Consider the following 14,686-nt stretch of genomic DNA (forward strand, 5'->3'; position numbering starts at 1 on the left):
TTCATCGAAACCAAGAAACTATGGTTAGCAGTTCTGGAGTAAAAAAATTCCTTCCTGTAGCACCTTAAAGACCAACTAAGTTAGTTCTTGGTATAAGCTTTCGTGTGCAGGCACACTTCTTCAGATACACTGAAACAGAAGTTGCCAGTTCTGGAGTAGTCCAGTATATAAACCTATGATTCGAAGTTGGCTTAATAACCTGGCTTGTTCTGAAGATGTTAGCCATAGCTTCCTACTGTCTCGGATGATAGGTCATATAATATATCTTGGTTTATTTGCCAGTGTGCCTATCTTCCTGTCCATACTCACAGTTGCATTGTTTTTTCAATGAGTGTTCAGGTAGCTAGGTGTTGCAATATAAAAAGTGCTTCTTTTCAGTCAGCTTTCATTGCATTTTTTTTAAAAAAATGATTGCTCTGTTGATTTGCATCAATTGCTTGCTTGCATCTCACTTGGAACATTTCCCCTACCAGGCAATGAAATTTCCTTTGTGAAATTAAAAAAGGGTTTGTCAGCTTCCATTCATGCAGAATTTTCTTATACAGTGGTACCTTGGTTTAAGAACAGCTTAGTTTATGAACAACTTGGATTAAGAACGCTGCAAACCCGGAAGGAGGTGTTTTGGCTTGTCAATTTTGCCTTGGAAGCAGAATATGTTGAGTCTGTTCCATTTGTAAATTGAGTCCCCTGCTGCTATGAGAAAGCACACCTTGGTTTAAGAACGCTTTGGTTTAAGAACGGACTTCCGGAACGGATTAAGTTCATAAACCAAGGTACCACTGTACTGGCGACACCACAGCAGTGTAGAAGTAATTATTCTTAACAGCAAGAAATAAATCTGGATGCCCAGCTCATATTTATTGGGGTGGATATGGTAAAGTTTAGACCTGCTATTTTACTAATTTTTGTCTTGTTTTAAGTCTGCATAATAATATTCAGAATAAAGGTTACACTTTTACACATTTCACTTTTTTGTATCAACCCATTGCTCAATTATTAAACCCTTTAAATGGGGGATATAATAAAGTCTTGGGAAATCAGCAAGTTTTGAAGTTCAGCGATGCATACTTCCTATATTAATGGTGCTTGAATTATAGGTTTGCAACCTTACCATTTTCATTTCAGTCTGAACTCACAAAGCAGCAGAATTATTTTAAAATTGAGTTGAAAATGCTTGAAGATGAATTACTGACACGCCTTTCAGCAGCCGAGAGTAATTTCCTTGGGGATACCCTTTTGGTAGAGAGACTAGAAACAACAAAACACACAGCGGCAGAAATAGAAATTAAGGTAAAATGATCAATATGAAGTAATCACAGCCTACAACAACCATAGTCACGGAACAACGCAAAAGCAACTTTAAAATATATCTGTAAAGTCATTATAACATTTCCCCCCTCAACCTACTTACGTAATTCTTAATGCTTTCTTTTGGGATTTAATGAAAGTTGTAATCTGCCGTAATTACATTTATATAATCTATAGCACAGAATGTATATACCACTGTGTTGTAAAATTCCTGTGCAAATTATACAGTGATCACTTACAAATGAGTAAGCTTTAGTCAGAGGGAAATATTTTACTGCATTCTAAACAAAAGCTATAAAACAAAGGGGATTTAGGTGAAGTGTCGACTCTTTCCATTCTTTTTTTACACTGCATTTATAACTTTCAGTTGGAAATCAAATGTACTTTGGGTTCCTTTGTTTATCAGAAATATTACCTGTTAGCACTATTTCTCAAAAGCTAAAAAAAAGTTTTTTTTCTCTCCAAGCTACAATTAAACTGAGACCATGCATTACAAATAATAATAATAATAATAATAATAATAATGTTTGCTGTTGCTAGACAATAAACTTGGCATACTAAGTAAAAACACAAGAGGTGGGGGGGGGGAATAAAAGATTATTGGAACCAAATGCAGGTGAAGAGAATGTCTTCAGTTTCTGGCTCTCATTAAAACTGTCAACACCAACAGCGATCGTGTGCCAACAAGGGCAGGGAAGACTCTACAAAACGAAGGGCTGCAGGTGAACATGAAAGCAATAAAAGTGTGATTCTAGTACTATGACTTGAAATTAATTTCAGTCATTCTGATGCACATCAGTGAATATTTGGTGCTGTCAGAAAACGTAAGAATAGCAACATGGTTAAGAAACCACTGCATTTTTAAAAAAGTTGGCAACCACTTTGATTCACATCTCTTTCTACCAATGTCACGCAATTGCCGTTAACAAGCAATTATCAATAATAAATTTGACATAAAAGTGGCAGTGTGTTATATCTAGAAATGGAATGTCCTATATACGGCTTTTGTTAGGGTTGGGTGCTTGTGTAACAAGATATGGCTGCTCCCCTCTGCAGCCCCCTGCGTGCCCAAGGAATTTGCTTTTATGTGAGCAAAATAAATATTATAAGTCCAACCTTGTACTTCCCTATCACCTCTAAGGACATAGTATCAGCTGGTCTAAATTGGAACTTGGGCCTCCTTTAATAATAATAATAATAATAATAATAATAATAATAATACCCTACCCATATGACTGGGTTGCTTCCAACATATACAGAAACATAATAAAACATTAAACTTTAAAAAACTTCCCTATACAAGGCTGCCTTTAGATGTCTTCTAAAATTTGTATAGTTACTTATCTCCTTGGCTTGGGAGTTGCATAACTTCATACCCACCATAATTTTTCTGATGAAAATAGGGACGTCCTACCATATCTTCCAACATTTATCTGATCGAAATAGGAACGTCCTAAAGCAGCGGTTCTCATCCTGTGGGTCCCCAGACGTTGTTGGACTACAACTCCCATCATCCCTGAGCTCTGTCCTTGCTAGCTGGGGGTGATGGGAGTTGTAGTCCAACAACATCTGGGGACCCACAGGTTGAGAAAGGCTGTCTTAAAGAAAAGCGGGATATTCCGAGATAAAATCAGAAACTGGGATGGCTTCTCTAAATCCGGGACTGTAGCTGGAAAACTGGGATACTTGGAGAGTCTAACCTAGTAAGACTTACTACTAGCTCCCTCCCTCCCCCTTCCCTGTCTTCTTCCTTCCCAACAGATTCTCATACAGAGGTTCTCTAGACACGTTTCTCCACATGTGTTGCTCTCTCAAATAACTCCATTAATTCTTTGCTCATACCAAAATCCTTTACTTCCACTATGTTCTCTTCTACCTTGGACAGTACTCTGAAAAATGGTACTCTATTTCTCTTGTCTTCTAAACGCCACCCAGTCAGTTGTTTGTAACCTATAGGTTCAAAGGAGTGCAGTAGAAAATAATATCACTCATTGTTCAGAATTCTGGGGTGCCAGCTACACCCCTTGCCTTCATACTTGTCCCCTACTCAGTACTGGCGAGTTCATCGTATTAACTATCTGATGATTTGTAGGGTTTTGGGGTGGGTGTGTTTTTTTTAATTACAACCAACTGGTTGTATGTTCCAGGTTATGGAAGCCAACATCAATGAAGTCAAGATCAACGAGGCCCGTGAACATTACCGCCCAGTAGCAGCAAGAGCCTCGCTTCTCTACTTCCTCATGGATGAGCTGAAGAAAATCAATCCAATGTATCAGTTCTCACTCAAGGTTACTATTCAGGAAGAAATCAATATGTTGTTTTTTTGTGCCGCTGTTTTAATCTAGCATCACTATTGGCTTACAAGCTTGTCTGTCTCCCCTCACAGGCATTTAATGTCGTATTTCACAAAGCGGTGCAACGAGCAGAACCTTCCAACAATGTGAAAGAGAGGGTCAACAACCTGATCGACTGTGTAACCTACTCTACTTTTATTTATATCAGTCGCGGGCTATTTGAGAGAGACAAGCTTACTGTCACGGCCCAAGTAGCTTTCCAGGTAGGCTGGTTTCCTTTGGCAGCGTGCAGACAATAAAAGAAGTTAGAGCCACTGTCGTCCATGCGGAGATGAAGGGATGGACCTGTGGTCCTCTAAATGTTGTTGTCCTCCAAGTCCCATCAACCCAGCTAGCATGGATGGTGGTCATGGGTTTTGTAGTCCAGCTGCTTCTGGAGGGCCCCGTTTCCCCATCCCTGGTGCACATGGCTATTTTGGAATGTATTTCAATGTTTCAGGTGTCAACCTGATCCCAAGCCTTTTAAGAGTGTAGGGCAGGGGTCAGCAACCTTTTTCAGCCATGGGACGGTCCGCCGTCCCTCAGACCATGTGGTGGGCCGGACTTCTTTTGGCAGGGGTGAACAAATTCCTATGCCCCACAAATAACCCAGAGATGCATTTTAAATAAAAGCACACATTCTACTCGTGTAAAAACACCAGGCAGGCCCCACAAATAACCCAGAGATGCGTTTTAAATAAAAGGACACATTCTACTCATGTAAAAACATGCTGATTCCCAGACCGTCCACAGGCCGGATTGAGAAGGTGATTGGCAGGCCCCCGGGCCTTAGGTTGCCCACCCCTGGTGTAGGGTGTCTTGTGAAGATTACCCAGCACTGCTAGCCATACAGGGCAACAAATCTTCTATCTCCTTCACACTGATGCATTGACCTACCTTAACTAAGGTACCTGTCAGCATTTCTGCTTCTCACACACTTTGGACAGTAAAATGCTTTTTTATGCTCAAGGCTGCTATTCAGACTTAGTTCTATCATGGGCCCTGGTCTCTTGACCAAAGTTTTATTCCTTCACCATGCATGCAGAGTCCCCCCCCCCAAAAAAAAAATTGAGCTCACTAACAGTAAACACATTTATGAGATTTAGGTGCACATCAGCATAGCTATACCTCACCTCCATGGGGCTCGCAGAATCAGAGTTATGCAACACCGAGAACTTTTGCAAGTTAGCAAGTATAATGCCTCCTTCTTTTTGGCCATGCCGCATCTGCTATTGTTGTGCACTGAATAAATTTGGACCTGCTTTCCATATATATTTTTCTGTAGCATGGAGGCAGCTGATCCCAGCCCTTTTATTGCGTATTATTTATCTTTGGACCAGAGAGCTAGCTAATGCTCATAGATGCCTTAGATCATGCTATAATCTTTCCCCCTTCTATTATCTAATACTGAATATAAATCAAACACATGCCATGTTAAGGTTAGGAACAGATGGCACTTCTGTTACACGAAGAAGAAATGGGGGTGAAAGAGCTGGAAAGTTGGTGGGGAACCTAAAAAATACTTCCCTTTTTAGCTTACCAGGATCTATTGTGTCACCCTCTTGTTATTACACTTAGCCGCAACTCTGTATTGTTATAGAAGAGATGTTACAAGCTGAAGAAAAAGATGCTGCCCTTAAAATCCTTTGCTGGGTTTTAGCAGGGTTTCTTTGCATCCCAACAAAACAGTAGGAAGTATTAGAAAATGCCGGCAAGGTATCACAATCTAAGAAGTGCTCCCCACTTCCTCAGATAGATTTAACTGCAGTCCTATAATGACAAGGGTGCCTTCCTTTAAAAATAATAATAATTTAAACACGCTTATCTGTGTGCCTGGGATAATAAAGCTGTCTCGAGAGAGAGTCCCTTTAGAACCCTGAGATTAACGCTAGAAAGGAGCTTTTGCTGAAATTCCTTCAAGGCCACTCAAATATTCAGTGTTTACTGCTCACAAAATATTTGCTGTTTATGTCTCATTCTTTCTCTCCAGCTTTCCCTCTCCCCTCAAAACATTTTAAAGGAAACGACTGGTGTTTTTTTTTTTTTTTTAAGAAACAGCATCTCCCTCACCCATGCTCAGTGTACACCTTTTGTACCAACCACCACAGCCCTTCCCGCAAATGGCTTGTGTCATGATAGATTTGAAGACGGAGATGAAAGCAACAGTACTCTGAATAGTCTAATTTGTTTGAAGGAAATAAAGCTCTTGTAAGGCATTCCCAAGAGGATCCTCCTCCCTGCGACTGTTTTTCTTCCTCCTCTTCTTTTTCCTTTTTGAAGCAGTGTGTAATCTGGTGCATTTGAAAAGCGAAGCATCTCCTATTCAGAAGTAGCTGCGGAAGTCTTGCTTGCTTTTCCCGGGAACAATAAAATTCGTCATAAATGCCCCTGTGCCCCTTCCATATCCCCATTCCATTTGTTTCAAAGGGCAGCTGCACTCAGCAGCCAATCATCGCGTCCCGTTCGTTTTCCATTTTGATTGCTGGCATTTGTGCAGCTACTTTGACTCTCCTCAACACGTTCCAAAAGTACGTTGCAAATGTTGATGCAGAAATGATGTTGCCCTTTCATGGAGCACTTTTTGAAAATGAACAAACCACCGAAGAGCATTTAGGAGGCTGGTCTTGCTTTGTAATAATGGAGAGTTGCCACCAGAAACTTTTGCTTGCTTTGAATAATTCTCCAAAATGCTGCAGTCAGAAAAGGAAAAGAAAAGAAAGTTATTGAACATGACTGGACCTGAGCTATAAATACAGAAGATAAAGCGAGAAAGCACCAATGCAAACTTAGAAGAATCCTCTAAATGATTAGAGAGAACTGGAGACCTCTAGATGCATAATGTCATTATTATTATTATTATTATTATTATTATTATTATTATTATTATTATTATTTTCAAATTGGATCATCCTTGGCACTGTAAAGACAAAACGCTCCATGCTCTGTAGCTCCCCAGATACTCTCAAATCACATTGCAAAAAAAGATTTAGGTGGTGTAGGGCACAAAATATATTTTGTAACACTGAAGAAGATTTTATTTGAAATATATTGGGCCTAATGAATAATATTCTCCACACCTAGAGCTTGGCTGAGCTATAATAATACCTATATTGTCATTGTACAACCTGTCTTTCTGTCCTTTTTATAGTACCCCAAAGCGTCACATTGGCTTTAGCCGGTGAGGTCCAATAAGAAAGGCTCTTTTTCTTTACAGATGCCTTACCTATATCCCAGCATATTTACAAGGATTCTCCATCATCCCTTCTTCTATACTCTCAATACAGTTCATCAGTCTATAACAGGCATAGACAAACTCGGCCCTCCAGATGTTTTGAGACTACAATTGCCATCACCCCTGACCACTGGTCCTGTTAGCTAGGGATGATGGGAGTTGTAGTCCCAAAACATCTGGAGGGCCGTGTTTGCCTATGCCTGGTCTATAATGTGGCCACACTAGGAAGACTGGGTACTGCTCCTCTCACTGTATCTCAAGGATGATCTTGCCGAATGGGAAAATGCAAGCAAAATTATCACGGGTCTGGAACAACTCCGCTGTGAGGAAGGCTCGGAACAAATGGGACTTTCCAATTTAGCAAAAAAAAAGTCAACCAAAGGATGTTGGTTCGTAAAATTATGCATTATGTAGAGAAAGTAGGCGAAAGCATGTTTTTCTCCTGCTTTTTCTCGTGATACTAGAACTCAGGATTATCCAATGAATCTGAATGTTGGGAGATTCCGGATGGATGAAAGGAGGCGCTTCTTCACCCAAAGCATAGTTAGACTATGGTGTCCACTCCCACAAGATGTAGGGATGTGGTAATAATGGATAGTACAAGTGGGGAGAGTGCTGGGTGCTAATTACCGTATTTTTTGCTCTATAAGACTCACTTTTTCCTTCCTAAAAAGTAAGGGGAAATGTGTGTGCGTCTTATGGAGCGAATGCAGGCTGCACAGCTATCCCAGAAGCCAGAACAGCAAGAGGGATTGCTGCTTTCACTGCGCAGCGATCCCTCTTGCTGTTCTGGCTTCTGGGATTCAGAATATTTTTTTCTTGTTTTTCTCCTCCCAAAACTAGGTGTGTCTTGTGGTCTGGTGCGTCTTATAGAGTGAAAAATACGGGATGTCCTGCTTTTTATGGGCTTCCCATTGACATCTGGCTAGCCACTGTGAAAACAGTTGGCTGGACTAGATTAACCTTGGCTTGATCCTGCAGAGTTCTTTTTAAATTCTTAACCCACAGGCTTACGAGTCAACACTATCCCCTCACCTATCTTCTCATAAATTCCTTACATCACCTGATCTTTAAAATAAGCCTTTGCCCGAACGATAATGCAATCCTGCTTTACCTCTGTTTTCTATTCCATCCTCTCAGGATCATGCTAGAAATCAGCCACGTCTTCTTGCAAGACTGGTATTTTTAAAAATAAATGACCCAGGGTGGGGAAAAACCAGGGTGTTATGTACTGAGTTGAATAGGATCCAAAAGGCAGCAGTCTGATTGGTCCTAGAACAATGGGATTCAGAATGCAGCCGTCTGGTTGGTCCTAGAATAATAGGATCCAGAATGCAGCAGTCTGATTGGTCCTAAACAATAGGATCCAGAATGCAGCAGTCTGATTGGTCCACAGGAGCCACCCAATCCAGCTCCAGGTGGAAAGGAATCTGCAACCTGATTGGCCTAGAGGAGAATCCCGGAATTAGCCAATCACGTGGGGCCCATTGTGTAAATAATGTATATAAAGCAGACATTCTGGGGGAACTTCCATTCCTCCTCACCACTATGAGCTGAATAAAGAGCATGAAATCCACTCTTGACTCCGAGTACAGTGGTGCCTCGCAAGACGAAATTAATCCGTTCCGCGAGTCTCTTCGTCTAGCGGTTTTTTCGTCTTGCGAAGCAACCCGATTAGCGGATTAGCGCTATTAGCGGTTTAGCGGTTTAGCGGCTATTAAAGGCTTAGCGGCTTAGCGGCTAAAAGGCTATTAGCAGCTTAGCGGCTTAGAAAAAGGGGGGAGCGGAAAAAATCGCAAGACTCGCAAGACTTTTTCGTTTTGCAAAGCAAGCCCATAGGGAAATTCGTCTTGCGAAGCACATCGAAAAACGGAAAACCCTTTCGTCTAGCGGGTTTTTCGTCTTGCGAGGCATTCGTCTTGCGGGGCACCACTGTATATGTCACAGACTGAGGCCATGGGGTGGGGTGGGGTGGGGTAGTACCTTTAACCCTTTGTTCCCACTGTGGCAAAATCAGAAACCCCCTGCGGCAAGTGCCTATTATTTGTAGTGGAAGGGAAGTTTCCATAGGCTTGGGCAGATTCCCATTGGGACCACAGCAGGGACAAAGGATTAATACTCTTTCCTGTTCTCCGTGCTAGCCTTACCATTGTACATCAGCTATTCATTAAAAAAAAAAAATCAACCACACAAGGACTAAAGATGTGAATAATGTTGTATCTGAGGCCAATTTTATATGGTACTTTTCTCAGCATGGAAACAGTTAAGCAACATAGATAAAATATAGTACATAGCACACTTCTGAGATGTTTGAAGATACTTGAGAAGTTTCACGTCCATTTTAAACTGGCCTCCCCGCCCCTGACATTTTCTCTGACTTTAAAAAAACCCAAAAACTTTCCTCATTATTTGCTTTTAGCTCTTGCTTATGAATAAGGAGATTGATGCCCGCGACCTAGATTTCCTTCTGAGATTTAATATTGACCACGGTTATAACAGCCCTCTGGATTTCCTCTCCAATTCCACCTGGAGCGCAATAAAGGTGCAGTATGCATGCAACTCAAAATATTTTGCATATTTTGAAGGGTGGGGGAGCTTTGCCATCCAAAGTGTTTTTACAAAAACACTCAGTGCGTTTGGCTCTCATTTAGACAATGAGCTTCATGGATGAATTTCGTGGCTTGGATAAAGACATAGAAGGATCTCCAAAGCGATGGAAAAAAGTAGTGGAGTCAGAATGTCCCGAGAAAGAGAAGTTTCCACAAGAATGGAAGACCAAAAGTTCCCTCCAGAAACTGATTATGATGAGAGCCTTGAGGCCAGATCGGATGACTTACGCTGTCAGGTTGGATTATGTAGACTAACTGTTAGAATGCATTAGGAGCAGATCTGTGGGCTGGGCTTGATTTCGAGCAAAAGCAAGACATGATGAATTCTGTGCTGTTGAGAGAATGTCTTTCTTTATAGCTTGGAAATGCTGTTTTCCCCCGAGGCATGATTAGCTGCAACTCCTCATTGCAGGAACTTCGTTGAGGAGAAACTTGGGAGCAAATATGCGGAGGGACGTAAGACTGACTTTGCAAAATTGTTTCAAGAGAGCGGGCCTGCTTTGCCAATAATTTTCATTCTATCTCCCGGAGTTGACCCCCTGAAAGATGTGGAATCTTTAGGTAAGGCTGTTTATTTTCATTTGTTAAGCGAACATCTTTATTGCTGCATGAGAACCTGGGACTACTGGCTCTGTTACAGCAGCACCACAGAAAAGCAAACTTTCGTAACAGTGTAGGAACATAGGAAGTTGCCTTGTACTGAGTCCGACCGCTGAGTCCATCTAGCTCAGCATTGTCCTCGTTGGCTAGCACTCCAGGGTTTCAAGCAAGAACTGTTTCCTAGCCTTACCTAGAGACAGCGGGTACCAAACTGAGACTTTCTGCATTTACCCCAACACTAGCTATGCGCCACTACTGCTGCCTCCAGCACTCCTGCAATGGTTTTATGGAGTGGGGGATATATTTACTGGGACAGAGCCATGGCCAGTCCCAGCTCTCTGGGATCTCGAATCCCCACTTGTCCATGAAGCTCAGTGGGTGACCTTGGCCCAGGCACCATCTCTTAGCCTAACCTACCTCATAGGGTCGCTGTGAGGATGAAATGGTGTGAGGATGAAATGGTGAGGAGAACCATGTTGCTCCATCAGGCATGTCAGCTTGCTTCTGCCATTGATGGAGACGGAGCCGCACAATTTATGTGAACAGGTTCTGCAGTGTGCGCATGTTATGTACTGAGTTCAATAGGATCCAAAAGGCAGCAGTCTGGTTGGTCCTAGAACAATCGGATCCAGAATGCAGCAGTCTGATTGGTCCTAGAACAATAGGATTCAGAATGCAGCAGTCTGATTGGTCCTAGAATAATAGGATCCAGAATGCAGCAGTCTGATTGGCCCTAGAACAATAGGATTCAGAATGCAGCAGTCTGATTGGCCCTAGAACAATAGGATCCAGAATGCAGCAGTCTGATTGGTCCACAGGAGCCACCCAATCCAGCTCCAGGTGGAAGGGAAGCCGCAACCTGATTGGCCTACAGGAGAATCCTGGAATTAGCCAATCACGTGGGGCGCATTGTGTAAATAATGTATATAAGGCAGACATTCTGGGGGAACTTCCATTCCTCCTCACCACTATGACCTGAATAAAGAGCATGAAATCCACTCCCGACTCCGAGTATATTTCAGCACACATGCTGTGCTCACATTGCCACAGAATATTGAGAAGGCCCAGCCCCCTCCTTGAAAATTTGGGGGACCTTTGACCCCCAGATGGCATCCAGCCCACACCTCAAAAATTCCCCCCCCCCCATGGCACCCCATGCACCACCCTAAGTTTCTTGGAAGATAAAGGTAGCATCTCAATGTAACTGATAAATACCGTATTTTTTGCACCATAACACTCACTTTTTCCCTCCTAGAAAGTAAGGGGAAATGTCTGTGCATGTTATGGAGGAAATGCCTATGGGTGGCATGCCTACGGATTTTCCTCCTCTAAAAACTACGTGTGTGTTATGGTCGGGTGCGTGTTATAGAGCGAAAAATACGGTAAAATAAATAATAATATCTGGGGGAAATTGCTTTACAATAACCTGTGTGTTGTTAGGCGAAATTGCATGCAGACATGTATGTAAGGATAAATGTGCACTAAACGGCACTTGAGGACTAAAAATAAAAAAATCTTGCCACCCGGGGTTGAGAATGTGAATAACTGAATACTGGAGAAATGAGAGAAACCGAAATGGTCAGATTCTCCCATCTCGATGGAAAGCTGATTTGGGTGTAAAGTGTCAGATTCAGACTGGAGGGGAATATGGAGGGGAGCATCTTTCAAGGAGCTATCAGCATCAATAAGGGCAAACTCGGCACTCCAGATGTTTTGGGACTACAACTCCCATCATCCCTAGCTAACAGGACCAGTGGTCAGGGATGATAAGAATTGTAGTCCCAAAACACCTGGAGGGCTGAGTTTGCCTATGCCTGAATAAGGGTGACAGCATTGCTCCTATGTAATGAACTTTTGAGACCTGATCTTCTTTTTTTAAAAAGCATAGTTGGGGGGGGGGGAGGAAACCCTTCTTATCCAACCATATGGGTGTCAAGGTATTGCAGCAGAAATTGATGATAATCCTCCTGGCAGCCAGCATGAAGATATCCTGCGGCTGGGACGCACCCTAAAAGCTGTCTTTGCAAAGCGGGCAGCCTTGCCTTTGTCACCTGACACTGGCAGCATTTGAAGCTACACGGTTTCCATTTATATCTTTTAAAAATGCTGGTGCTAATGGTAATAGGCTACCATCTGCTCATGACTCGTTCTGGAAGGATGCAATAGCATAGCAGAGATTTGTACCGGCATAAACCTGGTGTCTTGTCAGTGCTGGTTTGCACTTTCAAAGGTGCACAAGTTATGTCTTTGTGCCAATCACCTACAGAAGGCAAATGCTGTGTTTGTTATGGGTAGTGTTTATGGTTTATATTTTAACATTTATTTGTATTTTTTTTTAAAAAAGCACATTAAAATATTTGATGTTTGCACTAAATTTGCTTTCCTTTACCTATAATGCAGTTTTGTACGGACAGGATACCTTCCTTGATTTTAGTTTTGCGTAATTTAGGCACTTATCTTAGTGACCCGGTGACCACAATGGGGCTTATTTCTAAGGAGGCATGTATAGGATTGCAATGTTAGGTAGACGTCGATATTTAAATTTGCCATGCAGAACATATAAGTGTGGCCTTGTACATTAACACCATTTATTTCCATGGTTTTCACTGTGCACACAGTGATCTTGTATCCATAGGAACATGCCCTCACTTCAGTGTGTTGGAGAAGGCAACACATATGTACTTTTTGAAATCCTTATGAAGCCTAAGGAGTTGCCTTATACTAAGGCTGGCCATTGGTCTGTTGAAGTATTATCTACTTCAGAGATTTCTGGGCTCCAGCCACCATGACCAATGATCAGGCAAAATGAGGAGTTGTATTCCAATGGTCTCTGAAGGGCATCATGAGGTTTACTCAGGCTACAACCCTCTGCAGTCTCGGGCAAGAGGGACTTTCCCAGCCTGAGAGGAACCAGGGACTGAACCTCAGACCTTTTTGCATGTAAATCACTGCACTATGGACCCTGCTCTTTCTCAAAGTGATATCTGAAGGAGTGTCTCCATCCCCATCATTCAGTCCGGAAACTGAGGTCCAGCGCCGAGGGCCTTCTGGTGGTTCCCTCCCTGCGAGAAGTGAGGTTACAGGGAACCAGGCAGAGGGCCTTCTCGGTAGTGGCACCCACCTGTGAACTGGCCGCCAATCAGATGTCCAACCAATAAACAACTATTTGACTTTTAGAAGACTTCTGAAGGCAGCCATCAGTTCAGGGAAGTTTTTAATGGTTGATGTTTTATTGTGTTTTTTAATATTTTGTTGGGAGCCACCCAGTCAGATGGTAATAATAATAATAATAATAATAATAATAATAATAATAATAATAATAAACATCTTGTATAATCGTGTCATCATGTTACTGTGTCCAGCAACAAGCGAAAGGTTGAGCCTTCTGACGTTTAGTAATTTGAAAATTGTGGCGTTAATATAGAAGAAGCGAGAGACAGTGCAGGATGCAATCTGCCACCAATTGAACTCGTTCGGAAACACTCCTGTGGGTTGTGGGAAGCATGGATTGCAAGAGGACTGTGTGTGCACACGCACACAGAGAGCATCTTAGAATAAGCGGTGGGGGTTTAGTTACATTCTCCTCTGTGCAACATAATATTTTTTTCCCCAAAAAGCACATGCTCTCTCACATTTCCTGGGGCTGTATTGTTCTGTTTAGGGAGCAAGCTTGGCTTTACCATTGATTCGGGGAAGCTTCAGAACGTGTCTCTGGGTCAAGGGCAAGAGACCATAGCTGAGATGGCCCTGGAAAAGGCATCGAAAGAAGGCCACTGGGTTATCCTCCAAGTAAGTCTAATCCCTTCATTGCACCGATTTAGCAATATAGTGCTGTCCGTTGGTTTAAAAATAATGTATGCACAGCTCAGATTGTAGCAGCTTCCTCTTAACGCTCTTCTCCAAACAAGGGCGCATGGGTGGGGAGGGAACTTATCACTTAACCTTTAGGTGTGTATATTTGCATAGCCTATATTAATTTCAGTATTAAAATATGAGCAACTGCAGCAACTGCTTTGTGTGGCAGGGAGAGTTATCGAGATACTTTCTCTAACATTCCCTATCTGATTTACTAATTTATAATCATCTTTTATATATATATACACTCCCTTAGTTAATATACGTGTAGAAGAATGTATTGTTACTCTTTATAATCAGATGAATAGAGACAAACAGTGAAGATTGCGGTCATTATTCTGTTAAATAGACGGATTTGAGGTCTTGTGGTGGGGTGGGTTTCTTTCATTTTTTTTAGCACCCTCAAAATATTGTGCTACGGCAAACTGCTTTGTTTGGCTCGTTATCAATAAAATGTTTCATATTTCAAATCAATAGCTCACTGGGAAGCCTCTATTCTTCTTCCCTGTAGAATATTCATCTTGTTGCAAAGTGGCTTGACACATTAGAGGAATTACTGGAGAAGCACAGTGAAGGAAGTCACTCAGCCTATCGTGTTTATATGAGTGTTGAACCTGCCCCCACCCCCAAAGAGCATGTAATTCCACAGGGAATCTTGGAAAACTCTATTAAAATAACCAATGAGCCACCAACCGGGATGCTGGCTAATCTTCACGCTGCATTGGATAATTTTGACCAGGCAAGTAAAA

At 42.1% G+C, this 14,686-nt stretch overlaps 1 protein-coding gene across 1 annotated transcript in view; it reads left to right on the forward strand.

Annotated features, from left to right (window-relative positions):
* The window catches only part of LOC309525014 (dynein axonemal heavy chain 11-like), a 227,395-nt gene that overhangs the window by 181,236 nt on the left and 31,473 nt on the right, over positions 1–14,686 (forward strand). The window contains exons 58-65 of the mRNA XM_082210341.1: positions 1,126–1,290; positions 3,456–3,596; positions 3,695–3,865; positions 9,293–9,415; positions 9,525–9,718; positions 9,895–10,043; positions 13,744–13,871; positions 14,449–14,676. Of these exons, the coding sequence (XP_082066467.1) occupies positions 1,126–1,290; positions 3,456–3,596; positions 3,695–3,865; positions 9,293–9,415; positions 9,525–9,718; positions 9,895–10,043; positions 13,744–13,871; positions 14,449–14,676 (1,299 nt within the window). The remainder of the gene's footprint in view (positions 1–1,125; positions 1,291–3,455; positions 3,597–3,694; positions 3,866–9,292; positions 9,416–9,524; positions 9,719–9,894; positions 10,044–13,743; positions 13,872–14,448; positions 14,677–14,686) is intronic.

The sequence above is a fragment of the Podarcis vaucheri genome, assembly GCF_965113315.1.
Source record: "Podarcis vaucheri genome assembly, chromosome: 1".
In the NCBI taxonomy this organism is placed as follows: domain Eukaryota; kingdom Metazoa; phylum Chordata; class Lepidosauria; order Squamata; family Lacertidae; genus Podarcis; species Podarcis vaucheri.